Source organism: Sorex fumeus, unplaced genomic scaffold, assembly GCF_029834395.1.
Source record: "Sorex fumeus unplaced genomic scaffold, SorFum_2.1 ptg000007l, whole genome shotgun sequence".
Lineage (NCBI taxonomy): Eukaryota > Metazoa > Chordata > Mammalia > Eulipotyphla > Soricidae > Sorex > Sorex fumeus.
The window spans coordinates 6,398,805-6,425,701 of NW_026606064.1; the positions used below are offsets into that span (position 1 = coordinate 6,398,805).

The 26,897-nt window shown below is 37.9% G+C and overlaps 2 protein-coding genes across 2 annotated transcripts; both read right to left on the minus strand.

Annotated features, from left to right (window-relative positions):
• Positions 1-9,240: 9,240 nt before the first annotated feature.
• Positions 9,241-10,176, minus strand: LOC130045214 (olfactory receptor 4C15-like). The gene has a single exon (XM_056137943.1). It carries the CDS (start codon positions 10,174-10,176, stop codon positions 9,241-9,243), a length of 936 nt encoding a protein of 311 aa, XP_055993918.1.
• Positions 10,177-21,500: 11,324 nt separating this feature from the next.
• Positions 21,501-25,469, minus strand: LOC130042715 (olfactory receptor 4C15-like). The gene is made up of 2 exons (XM_056134884.1): positions 24,521-25,469; positions 21,501-21,577 (listed from the first exon to the last, which is right to left on the minus strand). The coding sequence occupies exons 1-2, from the start codon at positions 25,464-25,466 to the stop codon at positions 21,501-21,503; spliced, it is 1,023 nt and encodes a 340-aa protein (XP_055990859.1). The 5' UTR covers positions 25,467-25,469.
• Positions 25,470-26,897: the final 1,428 nt, after the last annotated feature.

Genomic DNA, 26,897 nt, shown 5'->3' on the forward strand with positions numbered 1-26,897 from the left:
TGATTTTCTTAGGGGAAAGGCTCTCAGGTTTTCCCCATTGAAATGATGCTTGCTGTAGGTTTATGGTAGATGGCTTTAACTATATTGAGGAAAATCCCCTCTATCCCCATTTTGGCAAGGGTTTTCATCATAATCGGGTGCTGGATCTTGTCAAATGCTTTCTCTGCATCTATTGATATGATTATATTATTTTTATCTTTTTTTTTGTTGATATGATGGATTATGTTGATTGATTTCCGAATATTAAACCATCCTTGCATCCCCGGGATGAATCCCACTTGGTCATGGTGTATGATCTTTTTGATGAATTGTTGAATTCTGTTTGATAATATTTTGTTCAGAATCTTCGCATCCATGTTCATCAGGGATATCGGCCTGTAGTTTTCTTTTTTTGTGGTGTCTTTGTTTCCTTTTGGTATTAGAGGGATATGGGCTTCATAAAACTGTTTGGGAGAGTTTCTGTTTTTTCAATTTCCTGAAAAACTTGAGAAGGACTGGCAGTAGGTCCTCTTTAAATTTTTGGAAAAATTCGCTAGTGAATTCATTTGGACCTGGGCTTTTGTTTTTGGGAAGACTTTTGATTACAGTTTCAATTTCCTTGATGTTAATAGGTCTATTCAGGTACTATATATCTTTTTGATTCAGCTTTGGGAGATGATAGGAATCCAGGAATTTATCCATTTCTTCTAGGTTTTGTGGCATACAGACTTTCAAAGTAGTCTCTGATGATCTTTTGAATTTCTTTGGTTTCTGTTGTGATATCCCCCTTCTCATTTCTGATTTCTTTTATTAGGGTTCTCTCTCTCTGTTTCTTTTTGAGTGTTGCTAGTGGTTTATCTATCTTGTTTATTTTCTCAAAGAACCAGCTCTTGGTTTCATTGATATTTTGGATTGTTTCTTTGGTTTCCATGTCATTGCTTTCTGCTCTAAGTTTTGAGATCTCTTTCTTCTCCCCGATTTGAGCTCTTTCTGTTGGTCCTTTTCTAAGGTCTTGAGCTGTGAAGTCAAGTTGTTTATGTGCATCCTTTCTTCCGTCTTGAGAAATGCTTGCAGAGCTATGAATTTTCCATTAATACGGCTTTCGCTGCATCTCATAAGTTCTGGTAGCTCGTATATTCATTCTCATTTCTTTGCAGGTGTCTTTTGATTTCATCCTTGACTTCCTTCCTGACCCACTCATTGTTCAGCATTGAATTGTTTAATTTCCAGGTGTTTGATTTGGTTCTCTGTGTCTGTGTGTGATTCGCTTTTATCCTCAGTGCATCGTGGTCTGAAAAGATGGTTCATGCCATTTCTATCTTCATGATTCCATTCAGGTATGTTTTGTGGCCTAGCTCATGGCCTATTTTGGAAAATGTTCTGTGTGAACTGGAGAAGAATGTGTATTTTTCCTTTTTGGGGGGTAAAGCCCTGTATAGGTCTATAGTCCTTGCAAAAATCAGACCACACCCACTTCTACAGAAGCCATGCCCACTTCTAAAGCGGCCACACCCCCACGGGAACCTGGTGTGTGTGGGGGGAGTAAAGACTGGGTGGGCAAGAAGATCAGCTCAGCTTGTAAGAATACCTTTTATAAAATTTCTTATGAGAAAAATTAAGAAAATACATGGTAAAATAAATGTATTTCTGAAAGAGATAGTGTCAATAAGTCCTGAAGCTAGGGAAACAAAGAAAATTGAAATGAATTTATGAGACCTATGTTTCATCATGACAACAGTTTTTAAGTACATTTTCTAATAATTTATTTATGAAAAACATACAATATTTTGGATATAGGCAGATACAGCATGTAAAAACCATGAATGTCTTAATAATGTCCAGATAAATTGTTAGTAACCCTGGGTCACCTGGATAAGAAGATATCACTCACTTTTTTTCAGGATAAGGTATCATTCATCTTTACAACAGCTTCATTGAAAACGATCATAGGGAGCAAGCTCAGGAGTGAATTTTAATTTTAGAAGTGACCAAGCCTCCTATGTCAATCCCATAGTTGAAATAACTGACAAACTCTTCACTTCCTAATCTAGAATTTGCTAGCAGATATATTATTTTAAAATTTAAATATCCACAACTTAAAACCAAAAATCTCTAAACTTTCATGAAAACATAGACAGCATAAAGTACTGGATATTAACACAAAGGTTCTTTATCATAGGGTTTATGATTTTAAGTTCATTGTAAATTATAGGGAATAAGTAATCCTGTTAATCCTGTCAATCCTGTTAATCATCGATTGCCTCCAGCAGGCCCCAGTAATGTCTCCTTCATCCTAGCCCTGAGATTATATTCAAGGCTCTTTAGGAGAATGAGACCCAGCATTGTTACTGGTATTTAGCATATTGGGTACGCCACAGGCAGTTTGCCAGACTCTGCTGTGTGGGCAGGCTACATTCGGTAGCCTGCCAGTTTGTCCAAAGTAGGAATGAGATAATAAGATGTCATAATAAGATGTCCAGGAGCTGGTTTTTATCGTCTCTGAGTCTTGGCTGCTGATGGGATTACATGGCGCCAGGAGGCCAGTTGGTGTGTGTGACCCCTGCAGGGGGCCTGGTAACCACTCTCTGGCCCACAGAGGTGGCCCGAGGATTGATCCGATGGTGCAAGGAGGGACCAACCGAATGAACACGAGACACAAGAGACAGAGTACAGTTTAGAAACAGAGAGAAAAAGGGACAGGCTTTATTGAGGGATACAGGCTGTTTATATAGGGTCGGGCAGATCAGTCAGGAGCAGAAGCAATATAACCATATATGGTAAGGTCAGCAACAAGAGCTTTACCTAACATTCAAGGTAGACATTTGCACATCAAAGGGTCTTAGGTGGCAGTAGGTGCATCCTGAGCTTTACATTTGTATATCAAAGGGTCTTAGGGAGTAGATGCATCTTGGAGGTTACTATAGATAAGGCCAGATAAGCTGTCAGCCTGATGTGTGGCTATAGATCAGGTATCTGCTGAGATCAGGAAGTCCTGGGAGACTGTCACCAATGTCTGTCCCAAGCAGTTCCTAACATGGGAACCATGGCCAGGGTCTATGAGAGGGCTCTTGGCTTCCCACAGACCCCCGCCTACTGGAATTTGGAGGATCTGGGTGGAGGATGCTTGGCCCAAATGGGAATAGGTAAAAAATAAAAATAAGGCGATTCAATACATTATTTTATTCCATCTGATTCAGAATGCCGTCTCTGGACATTCATCCAAAAAACGATATGCAAACACTACTTCAAAAGAGTATTTGTACTGCCTGTGCCTTGTCAGGAATCTACACAGTAGCCGTCATGGGAATCCATCCAAAATAAAAATAACGGAGACTGCATAAACATTTGTAATAGAAATATTCAAAAGTAGCCTAGTACTAGTGCTGCCACGTTGGTGAAGCCTTCAGGGTCAGGTGAATGAGACCCATTGTAATTACTGCTTTTGGCATATCGAATACACAATGGATAGCAAAGGATTCAGCACAATTGACCATATCCACATGATAACCAAGCTCATTGAGGTTTCTCGGGAGTTCAAGATGCCACTCTGTTTAACGTTCATTGATTTAAAGAAGGCCTTTGATTCTGTTGAGACAGAAGTGGTCATTGAAGCCCTAGCCAATCAGGGCATTCAAGCCCAATACATCAGGATCCTCCGTGAGCTGTATTGCGGATTCACTACCAGGATCTCACCATTCTACAAAGAAGTGATCGTTGATGTCAAGAGAGGGGTGCGGCAGGGTGATACCATTTCACCGAAACTCTTCAGTGCCACCCTCGAGAACATCATGCGAAGACTGGAATGGGAAGGAATGAGAGTGAAGATAGATGGTCGGCAACTACACCACCTCCGCTTTGCTGATGACATTGACTTAATAATACCAAACATCAGCCAAGCGGCACAAATGCTGGCCGACTTTGACCATGAATGTGGAAAGGTCGGACTACAGCTGAATCTTACGAAGACAATGTTTATGAGAAATAGCCTCGTTCCTGACGCCCCATTCGCTCTCAATGGAACGACCATCTCTGAATGCAACAGCTATGTGTACCTAGGTCAAGAAGTCAACATGACAAATGACCTGGCACCCGAGCTGAGCAGGAGGAAGAGAGCGGCTTGGATCGCCTTCAAGAACATCGAAGAAATAGCTAAGAGGATGATGAACCTCCGACTCTGGGCACATCTCTTTGATTCCATTGTTCTTCCTGCATTAACATATGCCTCAGAGACCTGGGAACTAAGTATACAGGATGAGAACGCTATTCGGGTCTCCAGAAGAGGAATTGAAAGAGCTATGCTTGGAATATCACGTTTCACTCAAATGAGAGAAAGAATCCGAAGTTCCGACATCCGTCGACGATCAAGAATCAGGGACGCTGTCTCGTTTGCCATGGTGTCGAAAATCAGATGGGCTTATCACGTAATGAGATTTAGAGATGACTGCTGGACTAGAGTGTTATGGACTGGATTCCACAGGATGTCAAAAGACCGCGTGGCCTCCCACCTACCAGATGGTCAGACTTCTTCATCAAGATCATGAACGATCGGTTTGAGGCTCTTCATGTTCTTAGAGCGAATAGATGCCATTGGGCTACACTAGCACGCGACAGGGACAAATGGAGACGTTACTGGCACCCGCTCGAGCAAATCGACGATTAACTGGAAGTCAAGTGATCAAGTGATCAAGCCTAGTACTACATTTTTTAAAATGAAGCAATTATGCTTCTGGGTAAAATGGATGAATCTGGAGGTGATTATGCTAAGTGAATTGAGTAAGGAAGTCTGAGACAATTATCAGATAGCTGCACTCATATGTGAAATGTGAATTGCTAACACAAAATCTGAAAAGATACTTATCTTTTAGACTCAATAAAACTATGGTTACTAAAGGGAAAGGGGAGAGGTGGAAAAAAGAGCAAAGGAGTCTTGGGGGGGTTGGAATGCAAGTAAAATGTGAGATATGGTAAAGGTGAACATTACATACATAGTTGTATGATACTGAAACCCTAAACATAAGAATCAAAAAAATTAAATGATAAATTAAAATTAACTAGGAAGGAACTTGACCCTTCCCCAAAGTCAGCTTGTTGACTTTGTGCTATTTACCCCAATAAGCCAATCCTATTGGCATCTTTGAACTCCATCTAGCAGCATCTTGGTAGAGAAGGAGAGGAAGAAACACACAAAGAAACAATTGAACTCAAGGAATGGTCAAGGATTAGTGTCTGCTAGGCAGCCATGAGTGAGCTCACTGACTCATTTCTTCAATACAATCTTCTCCCCCCCACCCCACTGTGACTCCCAAATGTGAGCCATTGTTCAAGTTCATAGACATATTAAGCCCATCCATATTCAATAAGAGTATTAAAAACAGAGGCTGTGATATTGCACATAACCAATCTGCAGGCATGCCTGTTAGCTGGTGAAAAATTATAGATGGTTTTGGAACTAATTGTATAGGCACTTTATGGGAATGCTGCCTACCTGAGAAACATAATGGATATGACCATAGACTTTTAATGCAAATAAAAATCAATTATCAATATTGTTTAATATGCTATTTTATTGATGCCCAGAGAACTCTCTAGATATTTGTTTTTTTGTTCGGGGGATGATTTTCCTCAACTGGTGTTGGATTCTAGTATAGGAATATAGATACTATTTGAAAAGATAAGTGTCTATGAATAGAACTGGATAGTTTATTGAGAATAAAAGGAAATTATTCTCTCATAGTTTGACAAAAAATTGATAATGTTAGAAGGAATTCATCAGAAATTAATATGGATTCTCATAAACTGGTGATTAATCTCTAGTAAGAAGATACTTCAAATTTGAATGCTGCTGAACAGTAACATATTCTTAAATACAATTGTTAATGCATCTTTCATATTTCTCATCTAAAAGCTCAAGAGAAGGAGATCAGATGGAACTGTAATCCTCTATTTTTGTTTTTATGTGTTTTGCTTTTATTTTGGGACTACACTTTAGGACTTTTTCCTGGTTCTTTGCTCATAAATCATTCCTGGCATGGCTATGGCGATCCCAAACCCAGGATTGCAAAGTGCAAAGAAAACACCCTACCTGCTATCATCAGAAAGCAGTACTATTACTCAACCCTTGTCAGGTTTTCTATCCAGAATAATTAGTTTATGTGCTTAGAATTAACATTCTAACTTATTATACAATTTTATAACGGGTTGTTTAATTATTAGAAATTTCATACAAAGTGTTACATCTTATGTCTAAGGGTTCTATCCTCAAAATTCTGTTTGATATCAATTTAGCCCTACATCCTTCACTAGGAAAAAAAACGTAATTTGGGGTACAAGGGATTGAATCCAGGTTGATCATGAGCAAGGCAAATGCCCTAACCACTGTACTATTGCTTCAGCCCCCGTATAGTGTTTTAATATTAAAAGAAACTTGTTATGGTTTATATTTTCATTACTGTAGATATTTGTTATTTTGGGGGTGTGAGGTACACCTGGCAGTGCTCAGGGATTGTTCTTGGCTCTGATCAGGACTCACTCCTAGTGGCATTTGGGTGATCATCTGTAGTGCAAGAAATTCAACAAGATAAGCTACATGCAGGACAATCATCCTAACCTTAGTACTGTCTCTCTGACCCCTAGAATCTTTTTTGTGCCCTAACACATATTTCATTCTGAAAAATACCATATCACTAGAGTAGCATCTATATGTCTTGGGTTTTGCAAAATCCAGTACATGTGTTAATCCCACTCTTTATTTACAGTTAATGTTTAAATATTGACTCCTGTCTTTTGATGTCTCTATTAATGGGAATCAAATATTTAATTGTCTACTATTTTAGTGTCACAAGATAAATAATGGAAAGAGTATTAAAATATAAAAACACATTACCTTTTATTTCTGAGGTAAAGGAACTCTGAAGAATAAATAAATTAGCAAAGATTCAAAAATGAGAAAGAATGGTGCTGAGAGATATAATAAAGAGACTAAGCTATTTGCCTTGCATGCTACCAACCTCAGTTCAATCCCAAGCACTGCTCACACTCCCCTAAGCAACACCTATGGGTCACTCCTGAGTATGGAGAGAGGAATATCTCCTGAATGGATCTGTGTGAGGCCCCCAAAAAAATCAAAGGAAAAGTTTATGAAGCTAAAGTAAAAGAAAAAATTTATGAAGCAGATAAAACACAAGGAAAATCTTATTAAATTTGAATATCAGAATTAAAAAAGACAGTAGAATCATGAACTTTTTATATGTTAAACCAAAATCTCAAAAATGATTCTGTTAAAATCAAAGATATATTAGTAATATAAGAAATATTATATAACAATTCAGAATAAGAATTCTCTAAGCAGATACATTTTAAAAGTAGATATACAAATTGTCCATTTACTTTGTTTTTTTTAAGAATGGTTTCCATTTACTTTAATAAACTACACAACAAAACAAAGCATTTTTCTAGAATCAGCTAAAATACTATTAATTTAAACGGAACTAGAGGGCCTATAATAAATACAACTCAACTAATGTCTTAAAAATAAAAGTCAAAATTATGGAATGATTACATAAATTTAACACATTAAGTTCTTTTCTGTGAAGAGAGACCAGTAAAAGGTAAACGTGATCTCAAGTTGTGCTTTTCAAATGGTTTCGAAAGATAGCCCATGTCCAAATTCATTTAGTTAGCACAATGTTCTAGCAAGTTGCCCTAGTCTCATTATGTGACCCCCATTTATGTGAGTTTTCACCAGTGGCCACCTTGAAATATTCTGAGAATATGTGCACAGTTTGAAATAGGCTGATGTAAATAAAGACCCACAAGGGGCAACATGCCCTATTTCAGAAAACATAGAGGTTGTCTTCATAAAATCTGCCTTATGTTAATTGCAAAAGTTATGTGCTGAACTTGTGGGCAGATAATGGACAACTATAAGAGCCAGAAATTTTAATTGCATTTTTAAAAATAAGGTAAAAGAAGATTGGAAGCTAGAAAGACGGGAAAGAAATACTTGACTATACATATGCTTCATCTACATGAACACCTTAGATCTAACTCAGAGCATCCACTATTCATTAGACAACCTATCACTTAATTGAGCTACAGGATATCACAACGTACACAAATGGATGTTCTTTTCCATACTATAATACAATTGATTTGTTTTTTTTTTTTTTTGGCTTTTTTGTGGTTTTTGTTTTTGTTTGGGTTTTGGTACAGAGGCCACACCTGGTGGTGCTCCGAGATTTCTCTTGACACAGTTGGATACAAAACTGTTAGCTGCATGCAAGATAAGCATTTTAACCCCCAAACTATGCCTCCAGCACCCTTAGTTTATTGTTTGCTAAATTTTTATCAGTCAGAATTATACTTGCTATAAAAATGTATTTTGTATCCTGCTATATTAGCACTTCTTTAAGATACATAAATATATGTGCATATACTATATATTTATGCTGTTTATATACATACTCCATTATTACTTGCACCAAAATCAAAGAAAGGAATACACTATGGGACATCAAAAGTAGTTACCAATGATCTTGAAACTCCATTTTTATAAAATGTATACCCCAATTTACATATTTATTCAGATAAAAAAATAAAATTTTCAGGAGTAGGCTAAAAGGTAAAAATTTTTACAAACCTTTTCTCAATATCATGGCACCTTAGTTATTCATACACTGTGGAAAAAACGATGTATTTGAGAAGTAATAATTGGACTTATGTGAATCAAGAGAGTTTTAGTAGTCCTCAATCACCATAATTCTTTCTGAGATGAATGTACCACACAAACTTTGAGAAGACACATTGAATATAAATTCTATCAGATTTTGGAAAAAAAAGAAAAAGTCTTTGAAAAATTTAAACTCTCTAAAAGATTTCAAAATATAAAGTTTTCTCAATTGAAATTTTAAAAAAATTTTCAATTTCTAATCCATAAAAATTTTTGTCTTTTCATACTAATATTTATTGAACCATGACATGCATACCAAGTGCTGATATATTATTTTATATTCATTATTATTTTTCTGATGATTGAGTTCTAATATGAATACAATTCAATTCAATGTTTCATTTATGTATAAGGACTCAGAGGTGCTGATCAGGATATCCAAACAATCTAAGAGTACAAATATTTCCCTCACCATCATATTTGCATTTTATTTCATTACTTTATCTTATTTCAAATAGTATATCCATATAAAGTTTTTGTCCAAGGGATTTAACATATTCACCCTTAAATTTTAATGTTTTAACTTTAATAATTTATTTTTTATCAGACATGGCCATTAATCTTTTCCAGAGTTTGCCCATGGCATTTATCACCTCCTTATTCCTGAAAGTATAAATCAAAGGATTCAGCAGAGGAGTTATCACAGCATAAAATATCTCCATCATTTTATCAAAGGAGAAAACAAATGGAGGTCGTGCATATTCATATATGCATGGGACAAATAACATAACTACAACCGCAATGTGAGCTCCACAGGTGGAGAGGGCTTTCCTCTGTCCTTCAGGGCTGTGGTTTCTCAAGGAGAACAAGATGATGCCGTAGGACACAAGCAACATGGAGAAGATCAGGATGCAGATGGACCCACTGTTGGCCACCACCAAAATGTTAAAAACATATGGATCAGTGCAGGCAAGCTTGAGCAATGGGTAAAAGTCACACATGAAATGATCAATAATATTGGGGCCACAGAAGGGCAGCTGGGAAGTAAAGGCAATTTGAATAACGGAGTGGAGAAAGCCCCCTGCCCAGGCTACTCCAAGCAAAATGCCACAGAGCCTTGAGTTCATGATAGAAGAATAGTGCAAGGGCTTACAGATGGCCACATACCGGTCATAGGCCATGGCAGTGAGGACAATCACCTCTACCCCACCAAAGAAGTGTACACAGAAGAGCTGGGTCAGACAACCTACAAAAGAAATTGTTTTCTTCTCATAGAGAAGGTCAATAATCATCTTTGGGGCAATAATAGAGGAGAAGCATGCATCCAGTAGAGACAGGAAAGTCAGGAAGAAGTACATAGGGGAGTCCAGGAGTGTCGGACTGCTGCGGATGGTCACCACAATCAGTAGATTCCCAGTGAGAGTTGCAACGTAGACCAACAGAAATAGAACAAACATGATTTTCTGAACATCTGGATTCTGTGAAAGTCCTAGGAGGACAAACTCAGTTACAAAGCTTTTGTTTTGCATGATATCCCAGAGAAAGCTCAAAGCTCTGAGAGTGTGCATGTAGATCCTGCAATATAAGTGAGAAACTCATCTCAGAACATTCATTCTCATGGAGATCAACAAGATTTATCAGCCACATTAAGAAAAAAAGTTTTATGTTTATTCAGTCATTCAATGTTGTAAAGTATGAGTTTTTAAAATTCATGGTGATTCCCTTAAAAACAGACAATCTATTAGATCCACCAACCACCCCTGAACACTTATCAAAAGACAAAAACACTCATTTGAAAGATTATGTACCTCATTGACAGATAACAATATTCACCGTACACCAAAACTGAAATCAACCCAAATAATATTGGGTTGGTAGATGACAGGATAAAAACCTGTGAATTAAATAGTCAATAAAGTCTACTATTACATCAGGGGAAAAATATGAAATTGTACTTTTTGAGATTAAGTAGATGATCTCGAGCTGATTATTCTAAGAGAACTAAATAAGAAAATAAAGTGAAGGCAGTTATTAAAGATTTATACATGTGAAATATATATTTCTGAAATAAAGAACTAGCAAATTATGAAAAGATTAACAAAATCTAATTTCCAATGTCAGTGAAAATGTTGTTGTTTTCAGAGGGAGCAGTCTTTTGTAGGATAAAATAGTACTGAAACTTTATTAGTACTAGTGGTTTAAATTGCATACATATTGAGATAAAAATTATAAAAATATAGAGATGTTAGACAAAATTAGGTACTTATAGAAAATGACATACATTAATTTTGGTTTAGAAGTGGTAAAAAGTAATTATATGCTCTGAAAATAGTATCAGAAACCAATAACAGAAACAAAAATCAATAAGCAATGGAAATTTACATGAAAAGATACTTGACTCAATGTGTAGCCCAAAATTAGAAAGGAAGAGTATTCAGAATGACAGTGAATGTAAATAAAATTTGATGTTTTATTGAATAATTAAAATCAATGTTCATATCATAGCTTTTTTAAACATGATCATGATTATATTAAAAGAATTAACCAAAATATATATACAGTTTGTAGATACTGATAGAAATCTTACTATTAATTGATAATACTCTGAAATAAAATAATTGAAGTCATATGTAACTGTTCAGATTTTCGTGTCAGTGTGCTGACTTGCCAATAGTCATGTATATTTAAGAAATCACTAGCCACAGTATTCATTCCTTAAAAAAGGTAACACTTTGTGAACTTAAAGGTACTTATGAGCCTAATAATATTGTTATGGACATATTTAGTATTCAGAAGTAAAAAGACTATACAATATTAATGCCAGCATTATTTTTAAGCATTGACTATATTAAAAAAAAGATACTGTGTCCTTAATCATATTATTAATCCAGAACTCATATTTTTCCACACCTAAAAAGTTCAGGAGAAAGAAACTGGGGTTAAGGAAAATCTTATTCTTGTAAAATTATTTTTCATGAGTTGGAACATTCTAAATTAACATATAGTTTTTAAATAGGATCCACATGTTGTTTCCAGTACTACCCACTCTTTATCACTGTCACTGTCCTCTCATTGTTCATCGATTTTCTCGAGTGGGCCCAGTAACATCTCCATTGTGAAACTTTGTTGTTACTGTGTTTGGCATATTGAATACATCATGGTTAGTTTGCCAGGCTTTGCCATGCAGGCGAGATACTCTCGGTAGCTTGCCGGGCTCTCCGAGAGGGGCAGAGGAATCGACCCACTCTTTATAGTCACTTTAAAATAAATTTTACTGTTACATATCTTATAAAGAGCAACATGTTCTGCTCATGTGGTTCTAGAGATTCCTTGACATTTCCTTCCTTGGTAAATGGGTTATTTAATTTGATGATACCCTAAAATTGTTAAGAACTCCTAGTGATAATGTTCACTAGAATCTAGATATCTCTTGGAGTGATGCCCTTGGGACTGACCTCTTCAACCCCCACCCCACCGGCCCCAATCTCTTTCTTTCCCATTTTGGCAGTAAAGTTTATTCGAATATAATTCTTATGAAAATAATAGAAACTTCAGTTTTAATTTTTAATTGGGCACAACATTCAAATTAAATGAATATTTGGTGGCAGATTGCTTTGAAAAACTAGCTTGTGGGGGAAGTAGAGTGATTGCATAGAGGGCTTGAGTGCTATAGGGGATGTTGGACTCTTAGCACAGCTGAATGTCTCCTCAGAACACAAAATTGGAGTAGCTCTTGCCAGGGAAGTGAATCACCCTAAAAACAAACAAAAGGTTATCTAATTCTAGGTGATGAATTTCTATGCCTCTATGTATTTATGGGCTGGAGCGATAGCACAGCAGTAGGGCATTTGCCTTGCACGCAGCCAACATGGCCGACCCGAGTTCGATTCCTCCGCCCCTCTCGGAGAGCCCGGCAAGCTACCTAGAGTATCTCGCCCACACGGCAGAGCCTGGCAAGCCACCCGTGATGTATTCGATATGCCAAACACAGTAACAACTAAGTCTCCAATGGAGACGTTACTGGGCCCGCTCGAGCAAATCAATGATCAACGGGAGGGCCTTTACCTTTACTTTTACCTTTATGTATTTATAAGTCAGCTTAGATCTGTCATTCAAAAAGAATAGAATAAAATTCCGTTTGCTTTTCCCTATCAATTGCCTTAAATTCCTTGTCTATATAATCCAGTATTATTGTTTTTACAGTAGACAACAGGATTCATTATTTGTTTGTCTACCAAACATCTTCCTTTACCTGATTTTCTTGGGAATTAGAGTTGTTCCAGATTCCGGATCTATTCATTATTCACAATATAGTTTATGAATTTACCTAAATATTTCAATTGTAATCTGTATAATAATGGGATTTGAAAGAAACTTGTATGTTAGATAACATTGGGTTGTCCTTGCTCCTCCCACAGGCAGGTTAGGCTTATTGAGTTACTCTCACAACAGAGCCCCTGAGGCACACCCAGTTCCATCAGGCATGAATAATCCTATGTTGCTTTTCTCTTTCCTTTATGTCCTTTGCATGTTTTAGCAATGTCCTTTCTGTATAGATACAGGAAGACATTTAATTGACTCCAAATATTTACTCCTGGGCATCCATCATACTTACCTGACTTACACCTTAGTGCCCTTACTTCCTAACATCCCCCAAAGGAGGGTCCCAACGATGGGACTGGTTGGACCCAGGGCAAGCTGTAAGCTACCTTGGCATCAAAAGGGGACGAGCTAAGCACCATAAGTATAATAAGTTAAGAGCGTGGTCATGGAACAAACTTTGTCATGAACCAAACAGAAGAAACTGAATAAGGGCCCTGCTGGGGTTAGGAAAGAGTAACCTGGCCTGAGAACTGTGGTCCGGAATATATAGCGAGATGTCCCCAGGAAGAGCCTCACTTTGAGCTTAATATATCTCTTACTGCGTTCACACAAAATGGCTAGAAATGGTAGTAAGAACTAAATTTTCTATGATTGGTTAAATGGATTACTAGCAATACATCTTACTTAAATGGAATCCTTTCCCTAAACAGATCTCCTAGTAATCTGGAGGGCTGAACCCTCAAATGAGATTTTGTCCTTGAGTTAATTTCCCAGAACTTCCCCTGAAGGAGTGGCTGTACCTCTGTTTGTTATTATGACAGTGTTAAACCCCACCTATCTGTACCCCCACCCTTCATGATTTCTATATAACTATGCTGTAAAGAGAAAGAGGAGGCTAGAAAGGTAAAGGACTATGATGACTAGGATGACAGAAATATGATGACTGGAACTATGTCCAGAACTAAAACTACGATTGTGTTTTAAGGGGAGAGATCAGACTATCCTGAGAAGAAGAGAGGAATAAACTGTCTACCAATGAGCCTGGGGCCCTGTTTCTGTTCCCGTGGTGTTTTTGTCCATTCCTCACTGCAGGCCAGCCAGGGGAACGGTTCTCAGCCACCAAATGCTCTCAAGTCCCATGAACCTGCAATTTTCGCACTTTTCGTTTGGCAACTCACATTTATATTTCTGCATCCTCTGATTAAAGCACTACATTTTTTTTTCTGGATATTTAGGTCACTTTAGACGAGATAAGCAACTAACACAAAAACATAAACAATTGCTGCATTTAAATAAACTTCATTTGAGGTAGAAATTTAAAGCTATCTGTGACCTGAAACTCACTTGTAGGTATTAATTGCAGTTTTTATAATTGAAAACCACTGTTACATGTCACATTTTTTCAACTTTATAGCACAGTGAATAGGGCATTTGCCTTGCATGCGGCCGACCAGGTCAACCCAAGTTCAATTCCTCTGCCTCTCTCAGAGAGCCTGGCAAGCTACGGACAGTATCTCACCCGCACAGCAAAGCCTGGCAAGCTCCCCGTGACGTATTCAATATGCCAAACACAGTACCAACAATTCTCACACTGGAGACATTACTGGACCTGCTCAAGCAAATCGATGAACATTGAGAGGACAGTGACAGTGACAGTGACAGTTTTCTTCCATGTTGTATTTGATAGGACTTTATATTAAAAGGTTAAGTCATATGTCAGTACCATGTAAATTGTAAACAGCACTTGAGTCACAATGTTCTTACTTTAGTATTCTTTATATATCTTATGATATCTAAAAAGCTAGAAGGAAAGAGAAGATGTAGATGTCTGGTTAAGGCACACTTTATAAAGAATAAATGCTAATGGGACTAACACAAAGTGATCAATATGTTTCATTTCTAACCTACTTATATTTAAAGTGAAAATTAAAAACAAGAAAAAAGATTTTACTATGAAATTAGTACTTCAAATACTGTCCCCAACTAATGGTTCCTAAAATAAATATTTATTGAGTGCTTATTATTTCACTACACTTGATCTTAGCCAAAAGGCTGGAGCAATAGCACATTAGGTAGGGCATTTGCCTTGCACACGGCCAACCCGGCCAACCCAGGTTTGATCCCTTCGCCCCTCTAGGAAAGCTGGGCAAGCTACCGAGAGTATCTCACCGACATAGAAAAGACAGGCAAGCTACCAGTGACTTATTCGATATGCCAAAAACAGTAACAAGTCTCACAATTTGTTGTGAGATGTTACTGGTGTCCGCTCAAGCAAATCGATGAACAATGGAAGGACAGTGCTACAGGGCAGTCCTATAAACACTGATGTATTGTTTAATTTCCATCTACAAATTTTCTTAGCTAGTAAATATTATCCAAATTTTAATAATTGACTCACTCTAAGCCAAAAAGTTATGTGGTTTTTTGAAGTGTATATAGTATAATGATAAACTTTAATAAGTTAAATTTCTATTAAATTCAGAGAACTATAATTCAACATCCATCATTTTAAGTGCTATGTTACAAAGTAAAGTCTTTTCTAAATTACAAATTATATATCTCACCATGAGTCAGTCGTTTGAAGATTATGCTGATGAAAAACATCTAATCTTCATAAAATTTTGCCAGAGACTGGCCAACAAATGAAGCTTGTTCCCAAGACCTATTTCTGTATCTACAAGATAGAGGACAATCATTTTGGACCAATGAGGGACAGAATATGCATTTCTGCTTGTCCAGCACTCTCTTAAATGTTGTCCAGTGGAAAATAGAGAAACCAAATTTCGAACTTTAATTTGAAGAGTTTTCCCTGAGAGATCTTGAACCTCTCAATTTCCTTGGGATTTGGATATTTCCCAGAAGTAGTTTTTCTAATACTGTTCCATCTAGCTTGGTTTTCTTAACTTTTCCCAGAAGTAATTTTTCTAATACTAATACATATGACTAGGTTTTCTGTCCATTTGCACAAAACAAGCACTCACAGCACAATCTTTCTTGAAAAAGATTGATTTACCTGAATTATTAGAATATTTTCATATATATATATAAAACTTTTGCAGAGTCTCTATTTGGCGATCCTTTAATTCACCTTAGGAACACAACTCTTAGTATACTATAGAGATGTCATATAATGGCTTGGAAGGATAAGACTGAGTTTTAAGTACAGTTATAAAAATGCCAGGGCTGAATACTGAAACAAGATTCAACCTCCTTCTGTAAGAGAAATTGTAGGAATCAGAGTAAAAATCCATAATTATTAAAGGATAAAATGCTTACATATACATTTTATATAAATGTAAAGGTTGATTAATATCTCTGCTGTACCAATATCTCTGCTTCTCATTTTTATATCCATGAATGTAAAGATAAGGCACAAATTCCAGAGAAGAGGAATTGTTGTCTTACTCATTTTTGAAAAGAAGAAATCTTTATCCATTCACTTTTATAAAATGTCAGTTGGATTAATTCTCAAGGGAAAATTCAAGAGTTCAGTCATAAAGTGATCACTATAAGTTTATCATATAGTGATAATTTTATCATAACCATTTAATGTGTATGCAAATTCCACACAAGTTTAGAAAAATCTAAACAATTAATGAATAAGTAGAAGCCACCTGCACTTCAGCATCCCACACAATTATAGGCAATTCATTTTTATTAACAAAAAATGATGATGGCTTTTTGAAAAGAACCACATTCTTTTTGTCATTTCTAGAGGGACTGACACATTAAAAGGGTGACTCAGCAGGAGAAGTCCACCAGTGAATCTGCAAGCCAGGTTCCTACTTTAAATCTTGCCTAACTTTTTGATTTTTTTTCTCAACCCACCCTGCTTTACTTAGTTATTTTTTTCAGAGGAAGTTAAAGGAATAAAATCAGAATAATTGTTCAAGAAAGGATGGTGCAGATCATATAACCAGGATTTATTTTCACAAAAGAGGTTAACAGAGTTAAATTTACAAGAATTTTGTAGCCTAAAATGCTGTGCCATCGATTATTTCTTGAAGATCTTGATTTTTACATGTTGTCTAGGGAGAATCATTTCATTTTTTGTTCTTGTTCACTTGTGGGGCTAGAGCAATAGCACAGTCGTAGGACGTCTGCCTTGCACACAACCAGCCTGGCTGAGCTGGGTTTGATTCCTCCACCCCTCTCGGAGAGCCTGGCAAGCTACTGAGAGTACCCCGCCCACACGGCAAAGCCTGGCAAGCTACCTGTGATGTATTCGATATGCCAAGCACAGTAACAACAAGTCTCAAAAATGGAGATGTTACTGGGCCCGCTCAAGCAAATACATGAACAATGGGAGGACAGTGTTTGTTTTTTGATTGTTCACTTGTGATTTGAAAGCATTAACATTCTTTCATCATAAGCCTATGTTTCACACTTCATTATGTACCACATATCCCATTATCCACTGTTCATTGCTACTGACTTCTTCATTTTAGTTTTTTTATCACCTTAGGCTTTTAACATGAGTTTACTTTTTTCTCTGTAATGTTCTCCCCACTGATAAGATTAGAAAATTAAGATATTTCTATCTTCAGATATTTTGGAATCACATCTCTAAAAAACCCCATGTTCTATCATGAATTTCTTACATATGTGTTCTTCAAAGAGCCAAATATAAGTTCAAGAATATTAAAGACAGGGTTGGAGTGATAGGAACTTGGGCATGGCCTTTGCCTTGCACGTGGCCGATTCAGGTTCGATTCCCAGCATCCCATATCTCATATGGTCCCCTGAGCACCACCGGGAGTAATTCCTAAATGTAAAGCCAGGAGTAACCCCTGTGATTTGTTGGGTGTGACTCATAAAGAAAAAAAAAAGAATGTTAAAGATACTTAAGTCTCATCGATACAGAGAAAGCTCCCCTGTCACCTCATTTCATGTTACTTATTTTTCCTTGTCTTATTTCTTCATCCATCCCTGCTGGAGCGATAGCACAGCGGGTAGGGCGTTTGCCTTACACGTGGCCAACATGGACGACCCGAGTTCGATTCCTCCGCCCCTCTCGGAGAGCCCGGCAAGCTACCGAGAGTACTCAATATGCCAGACACAGTAACAACAAAGTCTCCAATGGAGACGTTACTGGGCCCGCTCTAGCAAATCGATGATCAACGGGAGGGCCTTTACCTTTTACCTTTACCTTATTTCTTCATCCCTAATCTCACTCTTTCTTACAATCTACTTTCCATTTCCATTAAGTCATTGAATTTATTGAGAGTTGGTGCTGAAACATCATGTGCCTGAAACTCAACTATGAATAACTTTTATGTCACATTGTTGTAATCATGATCATGATCATCCTATTGTTCGTTGATTGCCTTGAGCAGGCACCCATAACATCTCCTTCTTCCTAGCCCTGAGATTTTAAAAAAGCCATGTTCAATGCTCTTTCAGGGCTAGGAGAATAAAACCTATCATTTTTACTGGTATTTGGCATACTGAGTACGACACGGGAAGTTTGCCTGACTCTGCCGTGTGGGCAGGATACTCTCAGTAGCCTGCCAGGCTCTCCAAAGTGAAATTGAGATAATAAGATTCCGGAAGCTGGGTTTTATCTGGGTCTTGGCAGTTGATGAGACCATCTGGCACCTGTAGCAGCTGGTGGGTGTAATACCTACCTACTGGAAGATGGGGGATCTGGGTGGAGAAGGTCTAGTCCTGATCCGAGCAGGCTTGGAGGTCTCAGCCCCAGAACCCACATGCCTGGGTTCCTCTGCCGGTTCCTTCAGGCATGAGGCTTGTCCAGACGTGTGAAGAGTGGTTTCAGCATGCCCACATTGTCTTAATAACAAAAATAAATGATAAATCACACCTAGAATGTTTTCTTTTTAGTTTTATATTGATTTGGTTTTTGGACCATACCTGGCAGTGCTCAGGATTGACTCCTGGTATTTTGCTCAAGGATCACTCATGACTAGCTTTAGGAACCATATGAGGTGCCAGGGATCCAACCTGATTGTCCTCATGCAAGGTAAGTGCGCATACATTGCCCATACATTCAGGGACACACCTGGAAATTCGTGAGTTCTTGCTTTTCAATAACATTTAGAAGAGTTATCCAAAATAACCATGCTCATACTTAGCCCCTCAAAGAGGTGTTACAGAAGTTTGTTTCCCTGACTTGGGGTTAGAGTCATCAATATGTAATAAAATTTATGACCTCAGTCCCAGAAATAAAGTCCTTTGTAGACAAAACCATGTTGTATAAAGCTATTACTAACTAAACCAGACTGGAGCAATAGTACAGCAGTTAGGCATTTGCCTTGCACCTGGACAACCCCAGTTTGGTTCGTGGCACTCTATATGGTTCTCTGAATATTTACAAGAGATAAAAGTAATCCTTGAGTACCTCCTGGTATGGCCCAAGCCCTGCACTCCACCCCTCAAAACAAACAAACAAACAAAAAAACAAGAGAAAAATTTTTAGTAGCTTGGAGACCATATGTGGTGCAGATTAATCCCAGGTTTGCAATGTAAAAGGTAAGCGCCCTACCCACTGTTATATCTTTATATCTCAGTTATACAGAATTTTACCTGATAGTACAATATAAATTTTGATTTAAGTCAAGAATCTCTAGTGAATGAACATATTAGCTGTGGAGATTCAAAATAACAAAGTAGAGGTAAGACTGTAGCACTGTCATCCCATTGTTCATCTATTTGCTGGAGTAGGCAGCAGTAATATCCATTGTAATACTTGTTGTTACTGTTTATGGCATATCCAATATGTCACAGGTAGCTTGCCAGCCTCTACCATGCAGGCGAGATACTCATGAGTTACTCTCGGTAGCTTGCCCTGCTCTCCGAGAGGGACTGAGGAATCGAACCCATATCAGTTGCATGCAAGGCGAATGCTCTACCTTCTGTGCTATTGCTCCAGCCCTGTGGCATATTTGATATGAAAAAAATAGTAACAAGTCTCACAATGGAGACGTTACTGGTGCCTGCTTGAACAAATCCATGAACAATGGGACAACAGTGCTACAGTGCATAGTAAAAAAAAAATCAGAGGTATGAATTTAAATGTATTAAACAGATTTTTTCTGCATCATTACGTGAAAACTTTAAGCATTTAATAATTGTTTTTAAAATCATTGTCCTAGACACACCTGCTTCTGTCGCATACAAATGACCCAGCTCCAAAACCTATCTTGGAGAGACTCTGTAAGAGATGATGTAGCTGAACCAAATCAGGTAAGACCAATCTCAAACCCTGATCTCTGCTGCCTTCTCTGATTGGAAGGAGGGTGCTGAGTCCCTGCCCTGTTGGAAGTCACAGCGCTTCACCCACACATGTTCAAACAGAAGAGCCATGCTGCTGAACTATTCTGGTTACACAGCTCCTGGAGTGCATGATAGCCAATATTCCAACATCAATTCCATCACCACTGTCATCTTCCCTCCACCATTGTCTCCATTTTCCCAACCTCAAGGCTGCCCCCAAAGCAGACCCATATTAATTTATTTTATATTGCATGTTCCATCTATATGGTTAATGGAAGGATCAAAAAATACTTCAGTAAAAGAAAATTTGTCAAAATTGTTATATCTCATCATGGGGATAGGAAGTCTTTGTCCGGGGGTTAACTCGGCTGTTCTTGCTAGTAAAGTCTTCTTTGGTAATGTTTCAGGTCTCAGGTGGGGTTTGGGCCAAATTTACACTTAGGAAAGTTCCAGCAGCTGTACCCACACCCGGACAGTTGCTGCCATGACTCTGGCTGACTCCACTGCTTCACTGAGCTCCACAGAGAAGCTAACCTGAATATTTCCAGTACACCATGGATTTTTTGGCCCCAAACTCCGGGCCTGAGTGGAGTCAAGATACACAACCACATCCCCCCTACCTGACAGCTACACCCATGATCCACTGCATCTTCCTTTAAGCTCATTTACCTGCCAAATTTTAGAGACTCATAATTAAATCTCAAAAGAGATCAACTGGTAGCTAAAAGTTCTTGGATACCCAGTCCTGCTGAGATCTCCAGGACAACGTTGGTATGGGCGTAAGTCAAGTTTTCCTCCTACCAAAGTCTTGACAGCCTCACTCACACACCAACATCTGCAGCCATGTTTGCAGCTGGAATGTCCAGTTAAATATTCTGGATTTTCTGGAGTGCATGGCCACACATGGCCGCACCGTATCATCTCAAAGTCTGCACTACTAGCATCCAAATATGGGAAGCCCTGAATGGATGGGAATGTAACTCAGATACCATATAATCATGTCTGAATGATTTTAGATACCCAGAGTACCATAGAATATCTCTGTATGCTATAGAGGACAATGTGGGCCCCTGTTGGGAATAACTGATCTAAAATGTCAGGAGAAGAGGAGCAACATGCATTATTTTGGAGAAAGCATAGATGTCTATTAAATCAACCTTGATGTTAAACCAAGACATTATGAGATGAATTTGTTAAGGTGAATTTGTATAATCTACAACCATTAGAGTCAGATAATGCCATGTTTCAATTTAATAATCAAGTGAAGATTTGAGGCCGTAAGCACAGGAAAGCAGTTCTAGGCCATAAGCATGTTATAGTTCAGATGAACACTACACCATGTATTGCTGGATTTAGCCGTTATTTCTTCACAGACTGTGAAGATTTGGGAGTATGGACATCAAAGTATAGAGTGTGCAATCACCCCTTTTGAAATCCTCAATTTTTATTTTGGCTTGTTGACTTGTTTTTCATTTGGATATTAGGCCATACTAAGCTATGTTCAGAGTTTTTCTGGACTCAGAAATCAGGAAAGACTCCTGGACTGGGCAGAGCTCAGGGACCATGATGGTTTATGAAGATCAAACCTGGATTCAGTTGCATGGAAGACAAGTGCCCTTCCTGTTGTACTATCTTTAAGACCTTGGTCTGTTGCCATTTTAGAAATTTCAAATTATATCTTAAATTAAAAAAAAAAACTTGTACAACATTCCATTGCTATATTTTCCTTATTATATGTGTATACATTCATAAAAGAACTGGCAAGGAACCCAGGCATGCGGGTCCCTGGGCTGAGATCTCCAAACCTGCTCGGATTGGGACTGGGCCTTCTCCACCCAGACCCCCCATCTTCCAGTAGGTAGGTGTCAAACACACCAGCTGCCGCCAGCGCCAGGTTGGTCCCATTAATGGCCAAGATGCAGAGACTATAAAACCCAGCTCCCAGAAGAGAATAGTCCAGAGTCTCCTGCCCCCCCCCCCCCCGCCTGGCTATCGTTACCGGGGCCCCTTGGAGGGGGATGGGTTGAGTTTCCCTCCCTGCCCCCGAGTAGAGCCCCAGCAGCTGAGGGCCTCCGGAGCCAGCCACGGCCATGTTGGGACCACTCTCTACACATTTGGACAAGCCTCATGCATGAAAGAACTGGCAGAGGAACGAGGAATGCGGGTCCTGGGGCTGAGATCTCCAAGCCTTCTTGGATTGGGACTGGGCCTTCTCTACCCAGAACCCTCATCTTCCAATAGGTAGGCGTCACACCCACCAGCTGCTGCCAAGGCCAGTTTGGTCCCATCAATGGCCAAGACACAGAGCCTATAAAACCCAGCTCCCGGAAGTGCACAGCCACATTTCGCGGCTGCACGACATCTTATTACTTCATTTTTCCTTTGAAGAACCTGGCAGGCTACCAAAAGTATCCTGTCCGCAGGGCAGAGTCTACCAAACTTCCCGTGTCATACTCAATGTGCCAAATACCAGTAACAATGATGGGTCTCATTCTCCTAACCCTGAAAGAGCAGTAAAATGGCTCTTTTAAAATCTCATGGCTAGGAAGAAGGAGACGTTACTGGTGCCTGCTTGAGGCAATTGACGACCAACAGGATGATAGTGATCGTGATCATAATGTGTATACAATATAGCCTAAATTATCTATATTATTATAAATTATCAATATAATTATCGAAATTATCCTGGAACATGAGTAGCGCATCCATGCACAAGGTTCGTGGCATGTTTGTCAGCATGCAGATCGTTAGTTACAACACACCAGTTGAGCAAAAAACTGGGAGCACCTGTAAGGGCAATTAGAGGCCACCCCAAAAGCCTCCCACCTGCATGTCAGAGCCTGGCAAGCTACACATGATGCATTTGTTATGGCAAAAACAGTAACAATAATGGGCCTCAATCCCTTGACCATGAAAAAGCCTCCAATATGGCAGCATTGAGAAAGACAAAGAGGTAAAGGTAAAGGTAAAGGTAAAGGTAAAGGCCCTCCCGTTGATCGTCGATTTGCTCAAGCGGGCCCAGTAACGTCTCCATTGGAGACTTTGGTGTTACTGTGTCTGGCATATCGAATACTCTCGGTATCTTGCCGGGCTCTCCGAGAGGGGCGGAGGAATCGAACTCAGGTCGGCCATGTTGGCTGCGTGCAAGGCAAACGCCCTTACCGCTGTGAAAGAGGGGCTGCTAAAATCTCAAGGACCAAGTAGTCTGCCAAAAATGAAGAAGGACTAAAATGACTGCACTTTCAATGCATGTATGCTGGCATTGGAAGCATCCGTCAGTGACTTGATGGTGCAAGTGCAGAAGATCAAGTATGAATGTGATTTGATGATGACCATTGAACTAGAGCCATTACAAACTGGATTCCACGGAACATCAAAAGAATGCCTGGCCACCCACATACGAGATGGTCAGACTTTTTCGTCAAGACCCTGAACAAATGGTTTGATGCCTTCATGTTCCAATGGCGAGCAGATGGCATTGGACTATACTAGTGCATGACAGGGACGAATGGAGTTGTTACAGGCGCCTGTTTGAAGCAAATCAATGAGCAATGGGAAGGCATGTGACAAGTGACTAGTATTGTTATTTTGGTGCAAATCAAAAAAAAGATTGTGAACATAAAAATGAGTTTTCAAAAGTCTTTTAGAAATTAGAATTAGAATTTACACCATTTTCTGTTTTTCTACAAAAATACCACATAGTTCAAATTTTTCAATGTTATTATTAAAAGCTTTTACAAAGCTGAATTCAAAGTCCTGGTAGCCAAATTAACCATGTTATGTGAGATATGATGTTCTTGAGAAGAAATTTAACTTTATGCTAAATATAGAAAACATTTATAAACATCAAATTAGCAGAATCTTTTTTGGAAAAATCCGTAAATGAATAATTAAACAGTGCAGAGAAGGTTCAATCAGAATCCTTAATATGATATATGATAAAGAATATTTTGAAACTTGAAAACTCCCTAGATATCTAAATATAAAAATCATCTCTTTAGAAAAGTTAATTTTAATTTCTAATACATAATCATATTTAGCTAAACTCACAAAGGCATTTTAATTACAACACAGATGGCAAACACTGATGAATTAATTCTGTTAATTTTTTCCTAAGGACTGGATTTTAAATATGGGTGAAATTCAACTCTAACTTTTAAGAAAGAATTCTGAGGTCATTTTCAAGATAATGAAAACACTTTCATTAACCTGTTAAACTACTACTGTCTGTTTCATTGCCTTCTTACAAATAGTATAGCCACATGAAATTTACATAAAGAGGATTTTATATTTTACAAGAAATTTTATTTTATGTACTTAGTAAATTATTATTTTTAACAGACAGAACCATTAATCTTTTCCACAATTTGGTCATGGCATTCTTCATCTCCTTATTCCTGAAAGTATAAATTAAAGGATTGAGCAGAGGAGTTAGCATGGTGTAGAATATCTCCACCATTTTATCAAAAGAAAAAGCAAATGGAGGCCGTGCATACTCAAATATACATGGGACAAATAACATAACCACAACAGCAATGTGAGATCCACAGGTGGAGAGGGCTTTCCTCTGTCCTTCAGTACTGTGACTTCTCAGAGAGAACAGGATGACCCCATAAGACACAAGCAATATGGAAAAGATTAGGATGCAGATGAATCCGCTGTTGGCCACCACCAAAACGCCAAAGACATAAGTATCAGTGCAGGCAAGCTTCAGTAATGGGAACAAGTCACATGCAAAATGATCAATGATATTGGGGCCACAGAAGGGGAACTGGGAAGTAAAGGCAATTTGGATAATTGAATGAAGAAATCCCCCAGTCCAGGCTACTCCAATCAAAATTCCGCAGAGCCTTGAGGTCATGATGGAAGAATAGTGTAAAGGCTTGCAGATGGCCACATACCGGTCATAGGCCATGGCTGTGAGGACGATTATCTCTGCCCCACCAAAGAAGTGTCCAAAAAAGAGCTGTGTCATACAGCCTGCAAAAGAGATGGTTTTCTTTTCATAGAGAAGGTCAGCAATCATTTTGGGAGCAGTGACAGAGGAGAGGCACACATCCAGGAAGGATAGAAAAGTCAGGAAGAAGTACATTGGGGAGCCCAGGAGCGCTGGACTGCTCAGGATGGTCACCACTATCAGCAGGTTGCCACCGACAGTTGCAATGTAGACAAACAGAAATATTACAAATATTATTTTCTGAACATCTGGATTTTGTGAGAGTCCCAGGAGGACAAATTCAGTTACAAAACTTTGGTTTTTCATGAATTCCACGGAGAAGCTCTAAGCTACCAGAGCAGGCATATAGTATCTGCAAAAGAATAAAATGCTCACACCAGACATTTACAATAACATGTATACCAACAAAAAAATCCATTTTTGGGATAAATTATTATCAGTTATCTACATTATGAGATGCAACATTAGAAATTTGTAAAACAGGGTGTATAGAACAGTCGGTCAAATGTGATGGAGAACGTGCTATTAAATTTTATGAGAGTGTCTTAATTTTCACAATCTTCTGTGAAAATGTTGAGGAGTAATTTTTTGTTCATAGTCAATTTTAATTATTTAAAAGTAAATTTCTTGAATGAATTGTAAAGAGTGATCCTATCAGTTTTTTAGATTCATGAGTGTTTGATACATGATTGTTCTTTTATTTCTTCCTTCTCTTCTATACTTTTGTTTACATATAAGCATGCAACATATGTACACATTTATTTTGTTGCCTGACACTTTATTTTATCAACTTTTTTACTTCTAGTTTTTTGATGACATTCTTTGTTCTTGATTTACAATAGTATGTCATTTGTGAATAGTAATAATTTGAAGTATTCAGCACCTTGGCTGTTTTTCTTGCCTTCTTGTAGCTAAGAATCAAAAAAAAAAAAACTGAGGTGATAGTGGTGAAAGTATACATATCCCAGGAAAGCATTTAAGTTGTCCCTTTGAAGTATAATGTTGCTGTGGAATTGTTATATATGGTATTTACAATTTCTTCATATTGTTGAGGGCTTTAACATATTAATATTATCCTGTCTAAATTTTCTCCTCAGGGTGTGAGGGAAATGGGACAGTGGAGAGTTATTGACACCATGGTGGTAGAGTGGTTGAAGCAGCACTATCAGAAGAAAACAATAATAAGAAAATATTTTAACCCATACTACCTCAATAAATTATTTTAAAAAAGAGATCCAGAATTCACATCTGAGTTTCAGTTTTAAGGAACAATTATTCATTGGTTGTGTTATGCATTGTATTAGAGTATGAAAGGAACCATTTTTGACATCTTTGATGAGCAGTAAAACTTATCTGCAAATAAAATGGGAAAAAATGCATCCAGATTCAAGGTATTTAAAAACTCACAGTTATCTCACTAATTTTGTGAAAGTTAAATTATATAGGGTTTTTAAGAAGAATTATTTCTGTTTTTAAAAGAACAGAACCCCTATGAAAAATGCCATTTTATTAATATACATTTACCAAAACAAATATACATGTGTTGATCTTTACTAATTATTTCAAGTTAAGTATAAAATTAATTAAAAAATTGCACCATTACAATGCAAATTTTAAATTCAGTTATGCCAGTAAGAGCCATTATTCTCTCAGTATCATCTATAAACAGCCTCCATTATATCTTATTATCCTCTCTAGTCAAGAAAAACTTATTCTGAAAAAAAAAATGGGTCTAGA

Excerpts from the sequence above, each read along its gene's own strand:
- LOC130045214 (XM_056137943.1), bottom strand. The coding sequence starts at position 10,176 with ATGCAAAACAAAAGCTTTGTAACTGAGTTTGTCCTCCTAGGACTTTCA.
- LOC130042715 (XM_056134884.1), bottom strand. The coding sequence starts at position 25,466 with ATGAAAAACCAAAGTTTTGTAACTGAATTTGTCCTCCTGGGACTCTCA. Across the intron at positions 21,578-24,520 it reads TAAAAATAATAATTTACTAA|TCTGTGAAGAAATAACGGCT; the intron begins GTACATAAAATA and ends AAATCTTCACAG.